The sequence below is a fragment of the Delphinus delphis genome, chromosome 1 (genome assembly GCF_949987515.2).
Source record: "Delphinus delphis chromosome 1, mDelDel1.2, whole genome shotgun sequence".
NCBI lineage: Eukaryota > Metazoa > Chordata > Mammalia > Artiodactyla > Delphinidae > Delphinus > Delphinus delphis.
Genome location: NC_082683.1, coordinates 179,452,778 through 179,478,542, shown reverse-complemented (window position 1 = coordinate 179,478,542; position 25,765 = coordinate 179,452,778). Strand labels below are relative to the sequence as shown.

General features: G+C 37.2%; 1 protein-coding gene across 2 annotated transcripts in view; it reads left to right on the top strand.

The window, feature by feature from the left end:
- DENND1B (DENN domain containing 1B) overlaps positions 1–25,765 on the top strand; it is a 251,610-nt gene that overhangs the window by 181,458 nt on the left and 44,387 nt on the right. For both annotated transcript variants that reach the window (XM_059998790.1, XM_059998789.1), the window contains 3 exons: positions 15,603–15,693; positions 22,243–22,283; positions 23,002–23,070. In XM_059998790.1, coding sequence (XP_059854773.1) covers positions 15,603–15,693; positions 22,243–22,283; positions 23,002–23,070 — 201 coding nt within the window. The remainder of the gene's footprint in view (positions 1–15,602; positions 15,694–22,242; positions 22,284–23,001; positions 23,071–25,765) is intronic.

The window sequence follows — 25,765 nt, the reverse complement described above, 5'->3', positions numbered from 1 at the left end:
TCGCCCATATACATACGTGCATCTGCACATACACAAACATACTGGCCCCTCCTGCACCCCTTCTTCTGGGAACTAATTCTACCCTGTTGCCTAAACCAGAAAATTAGGCGTCGTCTTTTCTCATACCATCACCACGAACCTTTCTTGCACGCAGATTCTAGTTGTTTACTATGTTCTGTTGATTCTGCTTTCTAAATATTAGATTTACCTATTTTATGCTCCCCTGTTTCAGTGTCAGTGACTTGTTGGGTAACCGGTTTGTGTTCTTCCATTTAGCCCCCCTTTCAAGCCATCCTCCAGTCTGCTTTGAGAGTATTCTTTCTGAAAAGCATATCTTACGTATTTCTCATTATATCTAGGATGTTCACACCCTAGCCTGGCACACAGACTCCGTCATCTTCTGGCATTTGTCTCTCTAGTTTTCTCTCTAATACTTCTCTCAATACCCTTACTGCAGCCATTCTGGATGTCTGCTCTTAGGTCTCTGAAAATGGTTTCCCCTCTTTATGCTTCTCACTTGAATTGTAATGGATACGTAATAAATAGTGAGAGAATGAATGATGGTCATCATGAATAAATAAAAATAACATTTGTTGAATTATGACTTATGCAGGGTACTGTTTGAGTGCTTTATCTAGACTAGTTTAATCTTCACAGTGACCTACTTTATTACTGCCACTTTGCAGGTTATAAACCTAAATTACAGGGAGGTTAAATAATTTGCTAAGAGTGTACACAGCAGCTAGTATGTGGTCGAGTTAGGACTTGCATCCACAGAGCCACTAAGACTTACCGTCCCTTCAGGAATAAAGGAATGAATAAATGCATGTATGCTTGTCTCCTTCCTGTCTTCTCTGGCCTGAACGCTCTCTCTCCATTTTACGTTACTCAACTCAGTCATTCTTTAAGACTTGGTTCAGATGTCCCTTTTGCAGGTTCTTGATCTCTCAGTCGTTTATAAATTCCTTGCCTTTTAGCGTCTTGGATTTGTACCATATGATATTTGTTGGTTTGTTTGGCTCCTTCTTGAGTTGCAGGCTCTGTAAAGACAAGGATCATTTTTAAAGTGTTTGTATCCTAATATCTAGTATATAGTAGACACTTAATATTGTTAAATAAAGAAATCAAATAAAAACTGCTATTCCTGTTATAAGAAATAGGCAGGAAAATGTCTTTATGATTTTGGTAGATGATGAGCTCATAAAATTGAATATAATGGATATTTTATAAGCTCTTCATCTATTTCATTTGGGAAAATCCAAACATTGTAGGAGTCAGGTGTTTCAACTGAGTGGTGTCTGTAATTTCAAACCCGGAGTCACTTAATGGTATAGTGTGTAAAAGGGAAAATTCTGCGGGATCCTCAGCACTCTCTGTATTTTGTGCTACGACCCACTTTCTCTGACTTCGTAAGATATTGGATAAAAGGAGTGGGTCAGAAGCCAAATATTTTCCTTTTATGTTAGCTGGAGATTTTAGAAAGCTTTTAACATAAATAATAAATTCTTATACATTTCTACATTTTCCTATTGATCTTTTTTGAAAGAAGCACGATAGTTATTTATGGTATGTCATCTATAGCTAAGATCAACACATGCATTCTAGTACTAAAAATTCAACAGTTCGGGAGTATTAGGAAATACTTGACATATGAATGGATGGGAGATGGTAATTGTATCCAGCACATATTTTATACGATGAAAAAAGAATAAAAATACCATGTGACATAGGGAAGACATGGACTCCTATTGGTAGCAAAAGGAATACACAAGGAGAGAGAGCTTATTAGGACAAGGGATACATTTTTTCAGCATCCTTTGTTAACGAGTTTCAAGTAGTATCCTAAACAGCGTTTGTCTAAATGTGGGCTCAAACCACCTGCAGATTTAGCTAGAAAGTCTATTAAAGATGCATCTTCTTGAGTCTCACCTTCAAAAATTTTGGATTTAGGAGGCTTGGATTAAAACCCAGAAATTTATATTATTAATGAAATACCATAAGAATAGGCACACTAAAATTTTAGGAACACTCATCTAAGTATTCTTTATTCATTCTCTCATTCAACAGTATAATTTGAGTGTCTACTGTCTACTAGAAAGTGTTCTGGGTGCTGGGATACTTTGGAGAACAAAGCAGAAAAGAATTTCTGACGTTGTGAATTCTGTGTTTCTAGTGGGAGGGAGACCAACAATAAGTTAACTAAATTATGTAGAATGTTCAGAGATGATAAGGACTGTGGAAAAGTAAATAGAACAAGAAGGGGGACCACCAGGGGTTGGGGTGAGATTGCAACTTAAAGTAGCATAGTCGGTATAGATTTCATGGAGAATGTGGCATTTGGGCACCATCCTGTAGGGTGGTCACAGGGGGAAGCAGAAGGAAGATTTAAACGCTGTGCTGTAATCTGTGTGAGAGGAGAGGGCAGTTTGGAACTGGTCTGTGGAAGATGAGAGAACTGGTCAGACTGTGGATCTGTTCTGAATATAGTCAGTGGATGTTCTGAAAGATTTAACGTGCAGTGTGAGAGAAAGGAGTCAGGGATGATTCCATGATTTCTCATCCAAGAAACTGGCAGGATGTATTCGCATTTTATCGAAATGGGCAAGATTGTGGGCAGGAGAAATTTTGGTGGGCAGAATAAGAGTTCAGTTTTGGACATGTTAAGTCTGAGGTGTCTTCTAGACATCCAAATAAGATATTTATTAGGCAAGTGGATAGATGAGGCGGAGGCAAAAATTAGACCTGAGATATACATTTGGGAGTCATCAGCGTGTAGATAGTAGTTCAAGTCATTAGACTGGAGACCAAGTGAGACGACCAAAGGAGTGAGTATAAATAGGAATGACCAGAGGTCCAGGGACCAGGAAATAGCAGAGGGCAATGACCAAGGACGCCGAGAAGGAGTGAGTAACCCTGGAGGTAGGAGAGAATTCAGGCTAGTGAGTACCTTTGGGACCAAGTAGAGAAAGGACACCATAGTGGAGGGACCAACTGTGTCAGATGCTTGTGACAGGTTGATTAAAGGAAGAACTTGGACTTGAGCACTGGATTTAGTAACATGGAGATAGGATGACCCCAGCAGGAGCAGCCTTACCAGAGAGGTGAGGGAGACCTTGTGATTGGGGTGCAGGCGGGGAGGGCATGGAGACAACAGTACTGGCTGCACTTCTGAGTTTTACCCTAAAGAGGAGCATCGAAGTGGACAAGGCCAGAGAAGACATGGGGTCAGGAGGAGAAGGCACGTGTTCGTGGGCTGTAGGGCAGACCTGGCAGAGATGGGTCTACTCAGGAGATAGGAGGAGGAAACATTAGAGGAGCTGGTCCCTGCGGAGCAGACACCCCGTGACAGCAGGAAGGAGTGGGGCCGTGAGCCAGGAGCTGTGGCAGAATTTCTCTTTCAGTTGCTTTAGGTTTCTTTTTTTTTTTTTTTTCCCAGTGAGATTAGGAGGCAAGGTCATGGGCTGAGAGAGGAAGGGGAGGTGGTTGGACCTTTAAGGGGAGAGAAGACCTGAAGTAGATGGAGAGTGAGCGGGCTGGAGAAAAAAGGAGGTGGTTCAGCATCGTTCAGAGCACCGTTGAGACTGCAGATTGTGAATTAAGGTGAGAACAGGCATCACTGCTGCTTGATTTTTCTCTCAACCCCTGGACCTCGGGACAGGCCTGCTGGGTGCATCCACACCTGCTGTGCCTTGTTGATGCCCGTGGTTCCCCTCTCCCGGGTCCTCTTCTCCCCCGGACCAAGGGCTCACTGCCTCATTGCCCTCCAGCCTTGGCTCAGGTGTCGTCCTCATGGTGATGTCTGCCCTGGACCACACTGTTGACAGCTGAAAGCTCCTTGCCCCACACTCCCCGAGCTCCCTTGTTCAGGTGTTTTATTTTCCAACACTCATTCCCTTCTAACACATTACATAATTTATTACACTTCTTATTTCATGCTATCTGTTCTGTCCCCCCATCCCCAAACGCTAGATGTTTAAATATTATGAAGGCTTGAATTTTTGTCTGTTTCATTCATTTCTGTTTTTTTAGGCATCTAGAAAAGTGCCTGGCATATAGTAAACATTCAATTAAATGTTTATTGAATGAACAGATTAATGAATTTTTTTTTGTCTGGTGGTCATGAAGCTCAAAAGACTTAATTCTGTTGCAGATTATTTTGTGTCTGTTGATATATCCTGGAAGGGCTGTTGTTGTCCCACTAAGTTATTAGTTCTGATGATAAATTGCACTGAGTGGGCTTTATACAATACCCTTCAAAGTGTTTTTCTGTTCCTTATACCATGGTGATCTAATTTAGTATACTACAGTCATACGATTACCTAATTCTTGAAATGGAATAAAAATAACTATTTCTGTTCCTTCACATACTTAATTCTCTTGGTTTAGCTTTAAGCTGACCTAGCTTTTCCCCACTTGTAATAGCAGTTTGTGTTTATATATAGCTACTAACTGAATGCTTAGCATTTAGCAGATGTCTGTAAGTATCTGTTGACTAATTTATTGTAGCACTTCAGTGTAGTTTTCACTAACCTGTCAAGGTGTACTGAGCCTGTTTAAGAAGAAATATTTAAATTAGACTACTTTTTTTTTTAGCCCAAGCCCAAAGCATTATATAGAAAGGAAAATTTAAAGATCCATAAGAAATTAATATATTTTAAAAGTAATTTTTTTGCAGTATTTAAATTTTCCTTTAAATTTCTAAAGATTTCTAATTCGTTAAAAAATGTCTTTTTCTGTATCTCTCAAGACTTTAATAGTTATCTTTGTGCCCAAGAAGGGTTTCTAATATGAGGTAACTTTTTGAGACTTGGTCATTTCTCCCAGGTGGAGAAGGGGTGTGGGCGTGTGGATTTGTGTGTTGTGTGGCTCCAGTGCACCTGCTGCTTTTCTTCACGGACAAGACTGTCATGTTGGCACTAAAAACAGTGCTCCCCCTCCCCCCTCCCCAGCTTGGTAGAGAAGTGCTCCCCTGGCCCCCTCTCCCCAGAACAATCTTTTTATGAGCTCTTAATTAAAAAGTCAAATATTTCTTCTAAAATGATATAAGAATCTTGAAATTTAATTATTGTTGTCCTCAGAGTTTTGATGGATCAATTGCAATTAAATATTTATAGGACATATTCCTAGACCACTGAAGTCATTGGAACACGGATTAATAGCATAACTTGTTTTGGATTTTTGGACTAAATGCCAGAAACTCGCTGAATGGTGAAGAATCAAAGAACTATGAAAAACATACACTTTGTCTCTCAGAGGAAAGATACATTCCCTCTGGCCTACTGGCCATCTATTCACGTTTAACTTGTGAATCTGATCAGAACATATACTTTTTATATTTTTTGTAAAGATGCTTGCCGTCAAGTCTGTTCTTTATGTTTTATTACATTTGTAAAACATTCATTTTATATTTAATTACATGTTAAAAGCTGAAGTGGAGATGTTCATTTCCATTTAGCAGTAGTGCTTACTGAAGGGCATTTACAACAACAGATAATTTCTTTAGATTGACTCAGTTTCCTATTAAGATGGTTGTTTGAAGATAAAAACTCTTTGGAAAACCTTAGTGATGTCAATATCAAAAAAAAAAGAGTCAGCAGGAAGCAGTTTCACTGCTTAATTACATTTATCTTGTAACCTGTTACACCACTTTAAGAGCACATTGTAAGGATTAGCAAAATCCAGAATCTTGCAACTGTTAATGACTTAGAGGGGATGATGTTATTGATCTTGAGAACTAAATTTATTCTTATTAAATAAATTTTGTCTATTTATAGTTTATAAGTAAATTATGGAATCTATACTATGGAATTATGTCTATGAATGTTTTTGAGATTTCCAGTTATGTTGTGTGATTATTTATTTAGCATGTTTAGTTCCAGGTTTTAATTTTTACTTTTGGAATAAAAAGCAAAGTACTAAGATTTACGTAAAAAGCATTAACTTAAAGCATACTCATAAATTCTTTTAAAAATCTACTTGCACCTAATTTTAACTTATGTCTTAGATACATGTTTACTAAGTGATGTGGGTAAGTACTAGTCAAGCGACAGGTTACAGTACATTATATAGACATTGATTTTCCAACAGGTAATACGTTTTAGTTCAAAATTATATCTATACAACTGTAGCTACTGTTTTCCCTTACTATGAAATGCTCCAGAGTTACTAGAGTGGTGTGATCATGAACCAATCTCACTTGGAAAAAATAAAAGCCGTTATTGACTCAAAAATACAAAAAGGAATTTAGAGAACTGGTAGGTTCAGCATTCCTCTCCATTTATACCACTTCTCAGTTATTCCTGGGTGTCTGCATTGGTATGTGTGTGTATGTAATGTGTGTGTGTGTGTGCACGCGCGTGTGTGTGCACACAAAATTAATCTTTTAGGAACAGACATTTTCATTAAGTATGTATGTTGATAAGTGTCAGTCACTGACAGGATTGTTTGCAAAGTCAGTGATAACATGGGGCATTTTACCAAGTGATGAATTTCTCTTAGCTCAAATCACTAGTTTAGTAACACAGAGTAGTTACTCATCCTCAAAAACGCATCATCAGTAAATAGTTTGGGGATTTATCTCTTTTTAGACTTGAACTGTTCCACTCAAACTAAAATGAATGGATTATTTCCAGTAAACACAAAAATGAAAACCTTTTAAAAAGTCTTGTAGTCTTAATCTTTTAAGGCAAATTAAGTCCTTTAAAAGGATTTCTTAGTTTGTTCCATTTGTCAGTAATGTATTATTTTAAATTTAACATTTTGCTTCACCTTATTTTTTCAAAATCCATCACCTTAGATCACTTTAGTTTGATTTATCATACTGTGCTGAAAGTGTGTGCAAGTCAAATTCTGCAAGCATTTTAAACTATATTATTTTCACATTAACCATTTATTGTATGTAGCAAAGGTGCCCAAGGTTGGAAGTTACTATCTTTTATCTCGAGATGAAATGAATAATTCCACAACTTATAGTTCTTTAACTTTAAAACCATGAAAAGTGTATACCCTTTAGTATTGTTTCAGTGTATTCAGTCCCTCGTAAACATTCATTTCCAACTGTGTGTTAGGCGTTCTGCCAGGTGTTAAAGCTGCCTACCTGTGGGGCCGTATCCCCCGCTCAGGAACCTCAGGGGTTGACAGAGAAGGAAAGGGCGGTGACAGTAGGGAAAGTGAACTTGATTATTTAACATTTATTCTGTGTCTACAATATAGGCACTTCACGTTATTTTAGTTAACTCTTACAAAACCCCATAAGGTATTTATGTATTATTATTCCCATTTTATACAAGGGGAAACAGAGTCCCAGAGATGGCAAGTTGCCTGAGATCATAAAGCTAATAAGTGGCAGGGTGTGAGGGAGGGCTTTCAGACTCCAAACTCCACGTTCATTTTCATTTGTTCTATCAGAACCTTCTCCGTGCCAAGCATAACGTGGCTGTAAAAATGGATAATCTACGGCTCCTGCCCTCAGTTCTAAATTTTATGAGAACAACTCATACTCTAACAAAAAAGCAAGGACCGGATCCTTTTTCTTTTATTTTTTTTTTAGTTTTTAACATCTTTATTGAAGTATAATTGCTTTACAATGTTGTGTTAGTTTCTGCTGTATAACAAAGTGAATCAGCTATACATATACATATATCGCCATATCCCCTCCCTCTTGCGTCTCCCTCCAACCCTACCTTCCCTTCCCTCTAGGGGGTCACAAAGCCCAAGCTGATCTCCCTGTGCTATGCGGCTGCTTCCCACTAGCTAGCTGTTTTACATTTGGTAGTGTATGTATGTCAATGCCACTCTCTCACTTCGTCCCAGCTATCCCTTCTCCCTCCCCGTGTCCTCAAGTCCATTCTCTGTGTCTGCGACTTTATTCCTGTCCTGCCCATAGGTTCATCAGAACCACTTTTTTTTTTAGGTGCCATATATATGTGTTAGCATACAGTATTTGTCTTTCTCTTTCTGACTTACTTCACTCTGTATGACAGACTCGAGGTCCATCCACCTCACTACAAATAACTCAAGTTCGTTTCGTTTTATGGCTGAGGAATATTCCATTGTATATATGTGCCACATCTTCTTTATCCATTCACCTGTCGATGGACACTTAGGTTGCTTCCATGTCCTGGCTTTTGTCAACAGAGCTGTAATGAACATTGTGGTACATGACTCTTTTTTTTTTTTTCTGGTACGCGGGCCTCTCACTGTTGTGGCCTCTCCCGTTGAGGAGCACAGGCTCCGGACGCGCAGGCTCAGCGGCCACGGCTCTCGGTCCCAGCCGCTCCGCGGCATGTGGGATCTTCCCGGACCGGGGCACGAACCCATGTCCCCTGCATCGGCAGGCGGACTCTCAACTACTGCGCCACCAGGGAAGCCCTACATGACTCTTTTTGAATTATGGTTTTCTCAGGGTATATGCCCAGTAGTGGGATTGCTGAGTCATGTGGTAGTTCTATTTGTAGTTTTTTAAGGAACCTCCATACTGTTCTCCATAGTGGCTGTATCAATTTACATTCCCACCAACAGTGCAAGACGGTTCCCTTCTCTCCACAGCCTCTCCAGCGTTTATTGTTTGTAGATTTTTTGATGATGGCCATTCTGACTGGTGTGAGGTGATACCTCATTGTAGTTTTGATTTGCATTTCTCCAATGATTAGTGATGTTGAGTATCCTTTCATATGTTTCTTGGCCATGTGTATATCTTATTTGGAGAAATGTCTATTCATGTCTTCTGCCCATTTTTGGATTGGATTGTTTGATTTTTGATATTGAGCTGCATGAGCTGCTTGTATATTTTAAAGATTAGTCCTTTGTCAGTTGCTTCATTTGCAAATATTTTCTCCCATTCTGAGGGTTGTCTTTTCATCTTGTTTATGGTTTCCTTTGCTCTGCAAAAGTTTTTAAGTTTCATTAGGTCCCATTTGTTTATTTTTGTTTTTATTTCCATTTCTCTAGGAGGTGGGTCAACAAGGATCCTGCTGTGATTTATGTCATGGAGTGTTCTGCCTATGTTTTCCTCTAAGAGTTCTATAGTGTCTGGCCTTACATTTACGTCTTTAATTTGTTTTGAGTTTATTTTTGTGTATGGTGTTAGGAAGTGTTCTAATTTCATTCTTTTACATGTAGCTGTCCAGTTTTCCCAGCACCACTTATTGAAGAGGCTGTCTTTTCTCCATTATATATTCTTGCCTCCTTTATCAAAGATAAGGTTACCATAGGTGTGTGGGTTTATCTCTGGGTTTTCTTTCCTGTTCGATTGATCTATATTTCTGTTTTTGTGCCAGTACCATACTGTCTCGATTACTGTAGCTTTGTAGTATAGTCTGAAGTCAGGGAGCCTGATTCCTCCAGCTACGTTGTTCTTTCTCAAGATTGCTCTGGCTATTCGGGATCTTTTGTGTTTTCATACAAATTGTGAAATTTTTTGTTCTAGTTCTGTGACAAATGCCATTGGTAGTTTGATAGGGATTGCATTGAATCTGTAGATTGCTATGGATAATATAGTTACATTCACAATGTTGATTCTTCCAGTCCAAGAACATGGTATATCTCTCCAACTGTCTGTATCGTCTTTAATTTTTTTCATCAGTGTCTTATAATTTTCTGCACACAAGTCTTTTGTCTTCTTAGGAAGGTTTATTCCTAGGTATTTTATTCTTTTTGTGGCAATGGTAAATGGGAGTATTTCCTTAATTTCTCTTTAGAATTTTTCATCTTTAGTGTATAGCAATATGAAGATTTCTGTGCATTAATTTTGTATCCTGCTACTTTACCAAATTCATTGATTAGCTGTAGTGTAGTTTTCTGGTAGCATCTTTAGGATTCTCTGTGTATATTATAATGTCATCTTCAAACAGTGACAACTTTACTTCTTCTTTTCCGATTTGGATTCCTTTTATTTCTTTTTCTTCTCTAATTGCTGTGGGTAAAAATTCCAAAACTATGTTGAATAATACTGGTGAGAGTGGGCAACCTTGTCTATTTCCTGATCTTAGAGGAAATGGTTTCAGTTTTTCACCATTAGGAACGATGTTGGCTCTGGGTTTGTCGTATATGGCCTTTATGTTGAGGTAAGTTCTCTCTATGCCTACTTTCTGGAGAATTTTTATCATAATGGGTGTTCAATTTTGACGAAAGCTTTTTCTGAATCTTTTGAGATGATCATGTGGTTTTTATCCTTCATTTTGTTAACATTGTGTATCACATTGATTGATTTGCATATACTGAAGAATCCTTGCATTCCTGGGATAAATCCCACTTGATCATGGTGTACGATCCTTTTAATGTGCTGTTGGATTCTGTTTGCTAGTATTTTGTTGAGGATTTTTGTGTCTGTTCATCAGTGATGTTGGCCTGTAGTTTTCCTTTTTTGTGACATCTTTGTCTGGTTGTGGTATCAGGGTGATGGTGGCCTCGTAGAATGAGTTTGGGAGTGTCCCTCCCTCTGCTATATTTTGGAAGAGTTTGAGAAGGATAGGTCTTAGCTCTTCTCTAAATGTTTGATGGAATTCACCAGTGAAGCCATCTGGTCCTGGGCTTTTGTTTGTTGGAAGATTTTTAATCACAGTTTCAATTTCAGTGCTTGTGATTGGTCTGTTTATATTTTCTATTTTTTCCTGTTTCAGTCTCGGAAGGTTGTGCTATTCTAAGAATTTGTCCATTTCTTCCAGGTTGTCCATTTTACTGGCATATAATTGCTTGTAGTAATCTCTCATGATCCTTCTTTGTATTTCTGCAGTGTCAGTTGTTACTTCTCCTTTTTCATTTCTGATTCTGTTGATTTGAGTCTTCTCCCTTTTTTCTTGATGAGTCTTACCAATGGTTTATCAATTTTTTTTATCTTCTCAAAGAACCAGCTTTTAGTTTTATTGATCTTTGCTATTGTTTCCTTCATTTCTTTTTCATTTATTTCTGATCGGATCTTTATGATTTCTTTTCTTCTGCTAACTTGGGGGTTTTTTTGTTCTTTCTCTAATTGCTTTAGATGTAAGGTTAGGTTGTTTATTGAGCTTTTTCTTATTTCTTGAGGTAGGATTGTATTGCTATGAACTTCCCTCTTAGGACTGCTTTTCTGCATCCCATAGGTTTTGGGTCATTGTGTTTTCATTGTCATTTGTTTCTAGGTATTTTTTGATTTCCTCTTGATTTCTTCAGTGATCTCTTGGTTATTTAGTAGCACATAGTTTAGCCTCCATGTGTTTCTGTTTTTTACAGTTTTTTTCCTGTAATTGATGTCTAGTCTCATAGCGTTGTAGTCGGAAAAGATGCTTGATACAATTTCAATTTTCTTAAATTTACCAAGGCTTGATTTGTGACCCAAGATATGATCTATCCTGGAGAATGTTCCATGAGCACTTGAGAAGAAAGTTTATTCTGTTGTTTTTGGATGGAGTGTCCTATAAATATCAATTAAGTCCATCTTGCCTAATGTGTTATTTAAAGCTTGTGTTTCCGAATTTATTTTCATTTTGAATGATCTGTCCATTGGTGAAAGTGGGGTGTTAAAGTGCCCTACTATGATTGCATTACTGTCGATTTCCCCTTTTATGGCTGTTAGCATTTGCCTTATGCATTGAGGTCCTCCTATGTTGGGTGCATAAATATTTACAATTGTTATATCTTCTTCCTGGATCGATCCCTTGATCATTATGTAGTGTCCTTCTTTGTCTCTTGTGATAGTCTTTATTTTAAAGTCTATTTTGTCTGACACGAGAATTGCTACTCCAGCTTTCTTTTGATTTCCTTTTACATGGAATATCTTTTTCCATCCCTCACTTTCAGTCTGTATGTGTCCCTAGGTCTAAAGTGGGTCTCTTGTAGAGAGCATATATATGGGCCTTGTTTTTGTATCCATTTGGCCAGTCCACGTCTTTTGTTTGGAACATTTAATCCATTTACATTTAAGGTAATTATCGATATGTATGTTCCTATTAACCATTTTCTTAATTATTTTGGGTTCGTTATTGTAGGTCTTTTCTTTCTCTTGTGTTTCTTGTGTAGAGAAGTTCCTTTAGCATTTGTTTTAAAGCTGGTTTGGTAGTGCTGAATTCTCTTAGCTTTAGCTTGTCTGTAAAGTTTTTAATTTCTCCATGGAACCTGAATGAGATCCTTGCTGGGTAGAGTAATCTTGGTTGTAGGTTTTTCTCTTTCATCACTTTAAATATGTCCTGCCACTCCCTTCTGGCTTGCAGAGTTTCTGCTGAAAGATCAGCTGTTAACTTTATGGGGATTCCCTTGTATGTTATTTGTTGCTTTTCCCTTGCTGCTTTTAATATTTTTTCTTTGTATTTAATTTTTCATAGTTTGATTAATGTGTCTTGGCCTGTTTCTCCTTGGATTTATCCTGTATGGGACTCTCTGTGCTTCCTGGACTTGATTAACTATTTCCTTTCCCATGTTAGGGAAGTTTTCAATTATAATCTCTTCAAATATTTTCTCAGACCCTTTCTTTTCCTCTTCTTCTTCTGGGACCCATATAATTTGAATGTTGGTGCATTTAATGTTGTCCCAGAGGTCTCTGAGACTGTCCTCAATTCTTTTTTCTTTTTTCTTTATTCTGCTCTGCAGTAGTTATTTCCCCTATTTTTTCTTCCAGGTCACTGATCTATTCTTCTGCCTCAGTTATTCTGCTATTGATTCCTTTTAGAGAAATTTTAATTTCATTTATCATGTTGTTCTTCATTGTTTGTTTGCTCTTTAGTTCTTCTAGGTCCTTGTTAAACATTTATTGTATTTTCTCCATTCTGTTTCCAAGATTTTGGATCATCTTTACTATCATTACTCTGAAATCTTTTTCAGGTAGGCTGCCTGTTTCCTCTGCATTTGTTTGGCCTGGTGGGTTTTTATCTTGCTCCTTCATCTGCTGTGTATTTCTCTGTCTTCTCATTTTGTTTAACTTACTGTGTTTGGGGTCTCCTTTTCACAGGCTGCAGGTTTGTAGTTCCCGTTGTTTTTGATGTCTGCCCCCAGTGGGTGAGGTTGGTTCAGTGGCTTGTGTAGGCTTCCTGGTGAAGGGGACAGGTGCCTGTGTTCTGGTGGGTGGGGCTGGATCTTGTCTCTCTAGTGGGCGGGGCCACGTCTGGTGGTGTGTTTGGGGGTGTCTGTGAACTCAGTATGCTTTTAGGCAGCCTCTCTGCTAATGGGTAGGGTTGTGTTCCTGCCTTGCTAGTTGTTTGGTATCAGGTGTCCAGCACTGTAGCTTGCTGGTCGTTGAGTGGAGCTGGGTCTTAGCATTGAGACGGAGATCTCTGGGAGAGGTCTCACCGATTGATATTCTGTGAGTCCAGGAGGTCTCTGGTGGTCCAGTGTCCTGATCTTGGCTCTCCCACCTCAGAGGCTCAGGCCTGATACCAGGCAGGAGCACCTAGACCCTGTCAGCCACACGGCTTAGAAGAAGAGGGAGAAAAAAGAAAGAAAGAGAGAGAGAGAGAGAGAGAGAAGAGGAGAGGAGAGAGGGAGGGAGGGAGGGAGGGAGGGAGGAAAGAAAAGAAAGAGAGGGAGGGAGGGAGGGAGGAAGGATAATAAAATTATTAACATAAACTATAATAATAATTTTTTAAAAAGGAAGACAGCAACCAAACCAATAAATGAATCTACCAGTGATAACAAGCGCTAAAAACTAAACTAAGATAAACATAAATATCAGAAACAAGTCAGTTGCGGACAGCAAACCCCAAGTCTACCGTTGCTCTCAAAGTCCACCTCCTCAATTTGGGATGATTCGCTGTCTATTCATGTATTCCACAGATGCAGGTACATGAAGTTGATTGTGGAGCTTTAATCCGCTGCTCCTGAGGCTGCTGGGAGAGATTTCCCTTTCTCTTCTTTGTTCGCACAGCTCCCGGGGCTCAGCTTTGGATATGGCCCCGACTCTGCGTGTAGGTCACCCTCAGGCATCTTTAGGGAGGTCTGAGGTCTTCTGCCAGCATTCAGTAGGCGTTCTGTAGGAGTTGTTCCACATGTAGATGTATTTCTGATGTATTTGTGGGGAGGAAGGTGATCTCCATGTTTTACTTTTCCTCCATCTTGAAGGTCCCCCCAGGACCGTATCCTTTTAGAGTATGTCTGTTTAAACCCATTTTACCACATTTTTTGTTAAAACCATTCTATGGTAATAAGGTAGTTAAACCACATTTTGAATGGGAATCTCTTGATTCCTTTGCCATTCTTCATTAATTTGGGTCTGTAGGACATTTCTGTCTCAGAATCTTAAAACTGACGTGACTTCCTGCCGTTCCTGGCCTTCACCTTACTGCCTGAGAACAGCACTGCCCTCACCACTCCCCTTAGTTGCTTTGTCCGCTAACCATTTAACCAGAACACTAGGGCAGACTGTGAGAATTTTTAAAAAATTCTTATTTTAACTAATATAAGCTACCTTATTTTAACTAAACTTTAAATTTCTAGGGTGAAAAAATTGTCGCCAGGATTAATTAATTCCAGAATGAAAATGAGCATTTTATGTTAATCCCCAGATCTTCATGTCTGCTCTTCAAGCATCATTTAAGTCTTTCTTGTGTTATCCTTTGCCTCTCATGCAGTGGAGCCTTAAAGATACTTCACCGTCCTTATGAGTGGAGAAACCTCAAAACATTTATAATATTTTTCATAATGTAAGTGATACAAGTGTCAGATGCCACAGATTAACAATATAAAACTAACCAAGTGCCAGTAGCACGTGTGCATGTAAAATATATCACTGGTTTATGCCTGGGATTGGTCAGCAGAATAATCACCTAAGGATATTTTTCAAAACCCCAAGATTCTGCTATGCTGTGTTTGTAGTAATAGGACAGAGATGGGGCAAAGCAGGTGGTTGGACGAGATACGCTCCAGGTACTGTGTTTTGAAAAGGATCTCCAGGTGCTCTTGGTAGCGTCTATTTCCCACCCCAATCTCTTCTTTCAGAGTGCTGAAAAATACTGCTGAAAACAACCTCATGCAAGTCAAGTCAGCATGTGTTTACCTGAACGATATTCATGTTCGTAACCGTAGTTCTGATCATTCAGTCAATATACATGCCAGGAATTGTGAAAGTTCTGTTTATTTTGTTGTTAAGTGGTTAGAATTATCTGGTGCTCTGTTGTGCTTTAGAAGGTAACAGTTTAGATGAGTGTTTTATTTTACTGGATGAAGTTAATATTAACCTCAAAAATAGTAACGTCTGACATTTCTTGAATGCTTACTGTGTCAGAAGCTGTGCTAATAAGTCTGTGTTAATTTAATTTAATGTTTGCAGCAATACCATGAGGCAGATACTGAGAAAACTGAGGCCTGGGGGGAGGACACAGCCTCATGGGCCAAGGCTCGCCTGGCAGCAGCCTCATGCAGACCCTCACAGAGGCTGTGACCTTCACCACCACACTGTTTTGTTTCTTGTTAATGAAGTTAGTCTGTGCTGTACATTTCTCATTTAACTAATAAGCTGCTATTTGCGGAGTACCTGCTATTTCAGTGGTTTGAGAATTTTCTTGTCATGTATCTGTATGTGTGTACACACATATGTGTGTAATTTATATGAGTGTCTGCTATTAATATTTTTGTTGTAAGTAAAAATTAAATATTTGAAGTAAATGAAAATTAACATATTTGACACTTTTTAATTTCAGTTTATCGATGGTCGACTGGCAAAACTAAATGCAGGAAAGGGTTTCTCTGATGTATTTGAAGAAGAGATCACTTCAGGTGGCTTTTGTGGAGGTAAAGACTAGTTCCAGTGAGATTATCCATTTTCTGAATAACAATTATCTTGATATTTGCACTTGTGTCTCATATAATCTACTTCATAAACAACTATTTTCTCCTAAATATCTAATATCTTAGATACATTTTTTCATCTTATAAGAACTATAGTATTAAGTTACTTTGCCTGGTATGTTATTCAAGGCTGAAGGCGGTCTCATGAGTTGGTAGTGGTTTGCTTGGATAGTCTCTTAATATTACTGGAGATGAATATCATAGAAATGCAATTAGTTTGTATTTTCCAGCCTCCTGACTCGTTTTCTCCACTAGAAAACTACTAGTGATATCTACTACTAAGATTAAAGAACTGAGATTGTTGTTGGTATAGTAGATTTTAATGTAGTCCAGAAAGAAAGGTTTGAACACCACAGCTGCTTCTGTAGTAAGAGTGTCATTGTAGAAGTCTACTTTTTTTGCTCTGCAGACCCTGCAGCGTTAGGAACAGACTTTTCAGTTTACTGTCCCATGTTCTTACACTTGTCACTGTAATAAGTGCTCACTTAAAGCAGTGGAAGGAGGCGTCTTATTTTGTATGTGTGACACACAGGTGATACCCCATTTTTATTTAATGTAATTAATGTAATATAATTGAGCAGTTACATTGTTTGAAATGTAAGTAATTCAGACAGTGTTACAGTACTTAGGAAATTAATGACTTAGGGACTGGTACTCTGTACATAATGTTCCAGTCTGTAGTCCTGATTCTGGCAGAGAATTTTGCTGGAGACCTTGAAATGTCCTCTTCATTCTTTCAGCCAGTATTTGCTGAGTGTTTCCAGTGTACCAGGTGCTGTTCTAGATTTGGGATGGGCTAAACAAATAATCCCTGGTGTCACTTTCACCTGGTGTGATAGTAGTTTTTCCACTTATATGTAGGTTTAATTTAGGGGAAAAAAAAACCTTTAGTCTGTGTGTGAATAAATAGTTGCTAGCATTGAGAAATAAAATGTGAAAAGACAAAGAGTAATAAGTCCTCATCTACAAACTTCCCCAAATTTAATTTTAATCTTGAATAAGATTTACTTTTGCACCACAGAAGTATAAAAACCATTGAGGTCATTTGTTCATTATAAGAGGTACAGATGAACTGAGCAGTTACGGACCTTCCTCTGATGTAAGCATAGCATTTCACTGAAAGCTTTCAGCTTTGAGAAAAACTTAGTTTCCTCGACTCAGCAAGTGAGCTGAATGTGGAATCGTTCAGCTCCTCGCTCTCCTCAGCTTATGGATAAAAATGTAGCTTCAATGGAACTTATGTGTTAAAATAAGGCTTTTTTACTTTTCAACTCAGACAAGCAAAATATTGTCAGCTCGTGGACGGATTGCTTGAGGCGCCTACTCAGCATTTACATACTTGCCGTCTCATTATCGCTATGACCCGTGGGGCTAGTATCTTATATGGGATTGAGGATGACATCGTGTGACAGTAATGGGGTGGAACTATGATCCTTTTGTGTAGTGAAATTCTGTAGTCTTCACCATTGGTCCACAGACCCTCTGTAACAGAGTAGAGGGTAGGTGGCTTTTCTGGTGGGAGGAGGGTCACCAGATTTTTTCTCGGAAGGCCCTGCTGTTTAAAAAAGAACAGAAGCATATTTATCACCAGGTAGCATCTGATTTAGAGACTGCTGCATTTTCAGTACAACTTAATGCCAACCACTTTGTTGTTCCTTCTTAAAATGAAAAAGGTTTTGAACTCTTATTTTACTTTAAGGAGCCAATACTGATCCAAAAGGAAAGCATCATTTAACAAGTATTCATTTCAGTAGGTACAGCAAGAAAGTACATTAGAAAATGATGCCTGGCTGTCAGGTGTTATTCTTTTAATTATCATATTTTGGGTTATTATCTTAGAGATACATAGAGATTCTTCTTAGAAGAAAATAAAGCAAAATCATTAGAATTTGAAATAAAAAGACTAATAATCTTTTAAAAATTAGCATTGTTCTTACTAATGAGATATATGTGTATGTATAGTTCCAAAACTAGTTCCTAGAAGTCTGCTGCAAACATGTGTCATCTAGACCACATTTGTGAGAGAGACTACGTCTGAGATACCGAACTGGGGTTCAGAAAGTAAACTGTTATAATTTCTCATTTCTCTCATAGTTACAGTAAAAATTATGATAAATGTTCATACTTATTGAATGTTAGTATGTGGTAGAAGCTCTCGTAAGAGCTCTCCAAGCATTATCTCACTTAACCCTCACAGCACCCTGTGAGGGACTTTGAGTAGGTTTTTTGTTTTTGTTTTTTTTTGGTGTAGCCTTATTTTTATGAGGGTACCCACCTCGATAATTTGCCCAAGGTCACACGTGACGGCCTGGCTTCAGAGCTCCTGCTTTAATAACTGTGATCTATTGCCTTCTTATGATAAGAGATCTTCTCAATTAGAAGACCTTCAGTAAACAAGAGCAGTACTCAAGCCTTCTCTGCTCTGATGGATAAAAGCAAAATTCCTGTCTCTTTTGAATATCCTTTGAAGATTTTTTAATATATAAAACCTTCAGAAAGATCACTGTAGGAGAAATCAACATTCACTGAAGATAAAGAAAAAATCATATGTTCCTTTAAGCAAAAATAGGAAATTTTAGACAAGCATCTCATTTCTCCTCTTTCTATTCCATTACAGTGGCAGTTTATGTACTATTTTTGTTGCTAATATGCATGGTTATGATAAAATGAATATGAGTATAGTGGAGCTGTGTAATTGCTGTGGCTGTTGTGCAGCACATCACATGTAGAACATCTCGATTCACATTGGGTCTAGAACTGTGGTTAACAGCTGCGAATGGGTGTGGATTTTCCAAAACGCTTCTCTGTCCTGTGAATCCCTGTGGTCAGAACTGTTAAGGAAATCCATGTTACCCCTGATCCCTTTCATGGGAGACTTGTAGAACATTCAACCTTATCTTAAGAGGAAAGTAAAAAGAATATCAGAAAATGTGTAGAGGGAAGAATATCATAGAGGTTAAAAGGTCATCAAAGAGACCACAAATAGGATAAAGGATGCAATTAGATAAACACAAATATTGGTCTGTGAAAAAGCAACTGAGGAATATTGAGTAGTTAAGATCATGTTTTTTTTCCCCCATAATTTTTAAAAATTGAGTTACAATGTTATATCAGTTTCAGGTATATAACATAGTGATTCGGTATTTTTCTAGATTATGCTCCATTTAAAGTTATTATTAGATATTGGCTGTATATTATACTGTGCTGTACATTACATCATAGTATTTTTATTTTACAGTGTACCTAGTAGTTTGTACCTCTATTTTTTTTCATTTAAAATAAGACTAGTTATTAAAAATCCACATCCAGTTTTCTGAACTTTAAAAAGGAGACACATTTTCAGATTGATTTTATATAGAAGTGTGTGGTTACTCTCCATTATTAGCATTGGTTTCTTCATTAGTTTCCCAGCATAATCTGATCAGTCTTGTATTTATTTAATCCTATTTCTTTTTTTACTGACTGGTTACCAAAGAAATTTGAAGGGGTGGTAGGTAAGTAATCATTAGTTTTAGTGACATTTTTCTGGCCTCACTGAACAATTTAGAACAATTTACATTTTTTGATAAGTGACTGCAGGTTACTGGAATTTAAGCAAATATATTTGAAGAGAAAGTCTTTGCACAAGTGAGAAAGATATTTTGTCCTTGAATGCGAGAAAATCACTTATTTGATTAAGAAGTACAATGTTGAGAATTTCCTCCGTAATGCTTATTATTTCCATAATCCAGTTACTTTAAAAGAAAGACTGAGGGTTGTTGGGTTTGTTTTTTTTTGGCATTTAGATTTATTTTTTGAGAAGAAAAACAGCCTTTTTTAAAAAACACACATTATCAGAGAATAATGTGCTTGTCTCATAAATTTTGTGGAAATAGGAGCTTTCAGACTTAAAAGCACTAGAGTTGAAAGAGACAATTAGCCTTTAAAAATTTTTTTACCGGGAATCTACCTAAATTGTACTACATGTTTTCCTATTAAGCTGTTACTTAGGGACTTCCTGTTTGTCCCTATACCACATGATTCCACATTATTATTACGGGTGGTTCTGACTATCAGCTGTTTCTCCTCTAGGTATCAGTTTTGAGCAGCCCCCTTTCCTTTCTAGTATAATCGCTTTGAAGTCATTCAGAGAAAATCTCTATATAACTTAACTCTTCTCATATTTTATTTATCCTTCCATCTTAAAAGTTGAAGGACTAATGAACCAAGAATTAAAATACCTAGATTCTTATTCTTTCTCGGTTGCAATCTTTGTGAACTTGGGCAGGTAATCACATCAGAACCTCAGTTTCCTCATTTGGCAAGTTATTTGTCAGAATAACTAAGTTGATGGTGTGCTGTCACATGCTACACGTTGCAGCAGCCAGGTTACAGACCTAGTCCCAGTGGCATGGTTCACAAGGGCGGAGTGGCCTGACCCACAGACTCACCGGACTGCAAAGCCCACTTCCTTCCCATCCAACTGCTCTGCCTGTGGCACCACCTGCTTGGCCTATTTTACAGTAGGAAGATGCAACTCAAGTAATATAACGCAGACAAAAACATTTTGCAACCTGTAAAGAGCTGAATACGTATGAGCTATTTTTATTCCTCACAACTTTCTCCAAGAGCTGACCTTTCTGTAACTGCTCTGGAGTTTTATGATAGTTACTTTCTTTGTGATTCAGAGGTTTAAAAAATATGTTTTCTGGAATGACAAGTGTTCCAGAATGCTAAATAGTTATATCATATAGTAGTTGGTGTTTCTCTTTCCACTTTCTAACTTCATTTTGGGGAATGAATTGAAACACTTTCCAGAATACTATGAATAATAACCAAGTTTTAAATATGTGATTTCCACACAACCATTTTTAGTAGAGAAGTAAAAAGTATGTGAACTGATGAGGCTTTTTAATAGAGAAGTAAAAGTATATGAATAATCGGGATAAAGACATACTGTTTATTTTCTGTTAATAAAATCTCCTTGAGAAATAAATTAATAGAATAACTTGTATTTTTTCATCATCTTACAAGGGAAATAAAAATTTAAAAATTTTGGTCAGGCTGTATACTATCTGAAACTCATGCCCTTTAAGCGATGCATAGGCTATTTTAGGTAGATACATTTTGTTGTAGTCATTTCATAAGATTAGAAAAATATTGTTTTCCTCGTATTTCTTCTTCCAGAAAAGGTACAGTGTAGTGCTGAGTAATAAGAGATGTTCTTCAGAATAGGGGTTGTTTCTTGATATTTCTTTGAAATTAGGGAGAGATTTTTAAGTATAGGAGTGAATCCAGAGCTGGAAATTTTTTCCCTGATGTTGATTAGGGATGCAAAGGTAACAGCTAGAAAGAAGTTCTTGGGCTAAGGATCATTCTGCCTCTGTGTTATAACAGCAAGGTGATGCATTTGTTAAAAAGCCACAGCTACACACAGGAGGAGAACACAATCTACTTTAGGGATCCTTTGTACCCACTGGGTAGTCAGTCTCTGAGTAACCTTTGTTTTTTTTCTTGTGGGAGTATTTAAGCATTTAAACAACCAGGAAGGTAGATGAAATCTAACTAAAGTCAGCTGATATAAAACAGTACTTTAGTTGTGTTGCTTTCTTTTTTTTTTTTGCCTTCTTATATCATCTTATTGATTAAATTAATTATCATATTTGGAGCCAAATACATGATTACTGGTTTTACTAGGACTGGTTGTGTCAGCATTTGAACTTTCTGATAACCATGAGGAGATACTACCATATTTCCTGGGGTAGTACCTTTCAGATTTGGGTTTACAACTAGAGAATATTTTCAGAACATTACTGCAGGTTAATTGCATCAAAGTAAAATTTGCTATCAATTAATACTAATGTCTAACAACTATAGAGGAATCTTTTTGGTCCTCAAGGATCTTTGCATTTCTAAATTTCCTTCTAGTTTTTTCCTTTCCTTATACACTTTTTTTAAAAATTTTTAACATCTTTATTGGAGTATAATTGCTTTACAATGGTGTGTTAGTTTCTGCTTTATAACAAAGTGAATCAGTTATACATATACATATGTTCCCATATCTCTTCCCTCTTGCGTCTCCCTCCCTCCCACTCCTTATACACTTTAAATATTGTTTTAAATGAACCTAATTGTATAAAACAGCCAAACTTTTACAAAACAGCATAGACATAAATATTAAAAAATCAGTTTAAAAGATGTAGGAATTTTGGATTTCGAAAGAGAGGTTATTTTTTCCCTCTGAAAGTAGTGTTAAAATGAAAGAAGATAGAATAACTTAACATGTTATCTTCATATATGAGTAAAGAAAAAGTAGTCTTAAAAGTGCTAGTTACTATTTTCCTAAGAATTAGAGCATTTATTAGTTCTTATGGTGAATTGCTTCTTTTACAATATTGCAGATAAATAAAATTTGCCTACTAAAATCCTGGAAATGCTATTTCTTGATGAATATTGGTTTATGGATTTATTTTTGATCAGATATTCCTGACATCTTATTTTTATATATTTCAGGGAACTCGAGGTCATATCAGCAATGGGTGCATACAGTCAAGGTAATAATAAGCCGTCACAGTTTCTTTCTTTTTCTTTCACTCTAACATATATGGGAAAATGTTCAGTTCAGGTATACTGTTTATGTTTATGCTGTTTATTGGCAATATTCGAAATGTTTCTATGTTTTCTTACACTTTAAATATTTTTATTTTATGCTTATGGTTTGTTGCTACTTATAAAGAAAATTTTAAAATAGAAAGCTTTTGTCTTTCCGTTTTCAAAATAAATGGCTTGATCTGGAAAGCAAGATTTTACTGTCACCTTATAATATATTCCAGAAGAAGGAGTTAGGCAGAGTGGTAGGATTTGATGGGAGTTTTATTATTTCTGGTAATGTGCTTTTGTTAATATGATTATTTAAAATATAAAACTCTCTGTCACAGATTGAGACCTTACTACAAAACAGAGAAACAGATGATTGTCTTTCTTTTTTATTAAACTTTAAATATATACTGGTCATATTGCCCAAGTCTGCCTAAACTGCAAAGACGAAGGGATTTTATTATGCCAGTTAAAAGAACAGAGTAGAATGTTTACATTTTGTGTGAAATTACTATAGCGTATATAAAAGCTTGAAAACATCCAACATGAAATAATTTTGTAGGTCTTTCTTTAAGCTGTGAGTAAAGCTCTTTTTCTATACTATTAATAATGCTTTGTTTTCAGGACAATCTGGCCAAAAATTTTTAGGACTGTGTTTCTGTTTTTCCTTTGCAGAAAGGAGGTGCACTACTCAACACAGCAATGACCAAAGCAACCCCCGCTGTGCGAACAGCATATAAATTTGTAAGTTCCCTTTGGTGTTTTAAAAGTTCTACTGGTAAAATTTTATAACATTTTCCTAGATGATAAACATGTAAATCCAAAATCTTTTCTATTCTCCTTTAAATAAGCTTTTTAAAAAATTTAGAGTTAATATCGACTGAAGCAAACTCAGTTATTAAAATTGTATCATTGTCCAGACAGGATATTTCCTCTGTATAATCTAAAAACGGCTCTTCATTTTATTTCAAAGCTATCAGCAAAATTGTGCCCTCAAATCGAAACAGTCCATGATGAAGAGCCATTTTTAAAGATTTGATTCTTTCATTTAACAACATATTTTAAATTCTCATTGTGCACTTGAGGCTTAAGTAGAAAAACATTTTTAAAAATATGGCAAGTTCTCTTCCCTCAAAGATACTTTGACTCTCCAAAATTAGAGTTCTTCAGTGATACCCCATGGCTTGTAGTAAAATAATAATGATGATACCAGTAGCAACCACGATAAGTAAATAATTAACAATCTAAAAATCTCTTTGCTGTGATAACTGAGACCCTCCAGGAGCCGGCCCCTCCTGCGTCCCGTCTCATCTCCCCGAACCCCTAGCCTTGGTGTTTCCAGACCCTGAGCTCTGCTCATTTCGTGAATGCAGGGCACTCTCTTCTGCCTCTTCATTCTTCACAGGCCGTTCCTGCTGCTTTTGGGACATCCTTTTCTTGGCTTCTATCCACCTACTAAATTCATCCTATAGACGTAGTTTAGACATTAGTTCCCCTCAAAAAAAAAGTCCCAGCGCCACACAAAAAGCATTTATATAGCTCTTCTGTGCTTCCACAGGACCTGTGGACAGACCTCTGCTTCAACACTTGTGTCTGTGCACCTGGTATCTATACAGGAGACCTGTAGGAGCTGGTGGGTTGGCACTCAGCAAGGCTTTCTTTGAAAATTCAATAGGTCATATATATAGTCTGTATTTCTAAAAATATTCTGGGCATTAGTTTTGATTTTATAAGAATTTATCTTCACATGCTTTCTCAGTAATGAATCGATGTGACTGAATTAATGATAGAATAATATGTTTTGATAACTTTAGAACTTACACTCTTTCCCTGACTTACAGTTTTGATATATAGGTAGCCACCATTTCTGTTTAAAAAAATCTGTTTCAAAGGTTATATTTTATAGTAGGGAGGCTAATCTACAGAGTGGATTCAAAGATACGGAACCAAATCTCTGAACTATCTAAAGCCTTATCAGGAAGTAAAAGTAAGAAGAGGTGACGTTTTGTCTTAGAAGTGTCAGCCTCTGCCTTTGTTCAAAGCCTTGCTAGGAAAGCTCTCTGAGTAGATCGCCTTCTCACTCTAATTAATACTGGTGGTTTGATCTATATACAGTTTTTGAAGAGATGTTAATTTTTCACAATGAAATAGCATATAGCTGCCATGTAAAAAAAATCGAACTAATGTTGAGCCTCGTTTTCCACATTTAAGATTCTAAAAAGGTGTCACAGTCAAGTACCCTTCATTTTGATTCCTGAGAGAATGCTCAACATTTTCCTTCAGGCTTGGAGAGGTTAGATTTTAGTTTTGCTAAATACGTGTTCTTCTCCTTAATTTCACTCATATCTTCCATAAAAGCACAGAGATAGAGCAAACATGTTCAAAACCCCATTTGTCATTTAAATTTGTATCCTTCTAACCAGTATTTTATTTTGAACCCTGCTCAGCAGAACAGTAAAATATTTCAAAAATTTAAAATTCTGCTCTTTGGAAGATTATTCCCTAAATTAATTTCAGGCGAATTAGAGTATTTAGAATATACTTAATCACTTTTAACATTTGTCTTGTGATCAGGTTGAACATGAATCAAGAGGTTTGGGGCAAGTAGATAAGTCAATCTGTGACCTTCATGGTTGTACCGAAAACTCTTCTTTCTAGACTGCTCATATTCTGAAATATGAGCTCTGAAATTCCTCCTTTGACCACAGATTGCTATGAACAAAATTCCCAATTTCTCTTGTATGGTATAACAGGATTTATTTACCTTGAAGTTCTGTAGATAATACATTTTTAAAAACCCTGGGAACCATGTTTTTAACTGTTTTATTCATTCAGCAAATCACTGTCATGATCTAGGCTTTGTACTGGTTATTGGAGCAGGGCAGGCACTGTGAGTAAGAGAGGGGCTGTCCCTGCTTTTATATTTGTATTGCTGTGTGACTCTCAGCGCTTTGGACGCACTACAGAGGTACCGAATATGTATTCATTGAAGGAAATAATGATTTTGTCCTAGACTTAGAACATTTTTCTATCTTTTGTTTTTCCACGCTAATAAGGAGCCATAAAGAAAACTCGAGTGGACATACCTATCTTCTTACACATCTAAAAGTAACAGCAAAGTGAATACATAAATTGATTTGGCTAAAAGATTTTCTGAGTCAACTTTCTTGTTAGGTCTTTGCATTCTAAATTACTAGCCAAAGCCGTATTTGCTGGGTGCTTTTCTGCAGAGAATACTTGTTTGTTGATAAGTTTCCACTTGATAAATTGAAAAGGATCGAGAGATCCCGTATCCCACCTTCCGGAGGGTCTGAAAGAGGTCAGTGAGGGGGAGGTGGACAGCAGGCGTGTGAGTGAATCAGCACAAGGATGGCTGACCATGACGGACACCTCACTCAGCTCTGTGCATTAGAAGCATCTGAACGATGAGTGTGACTCA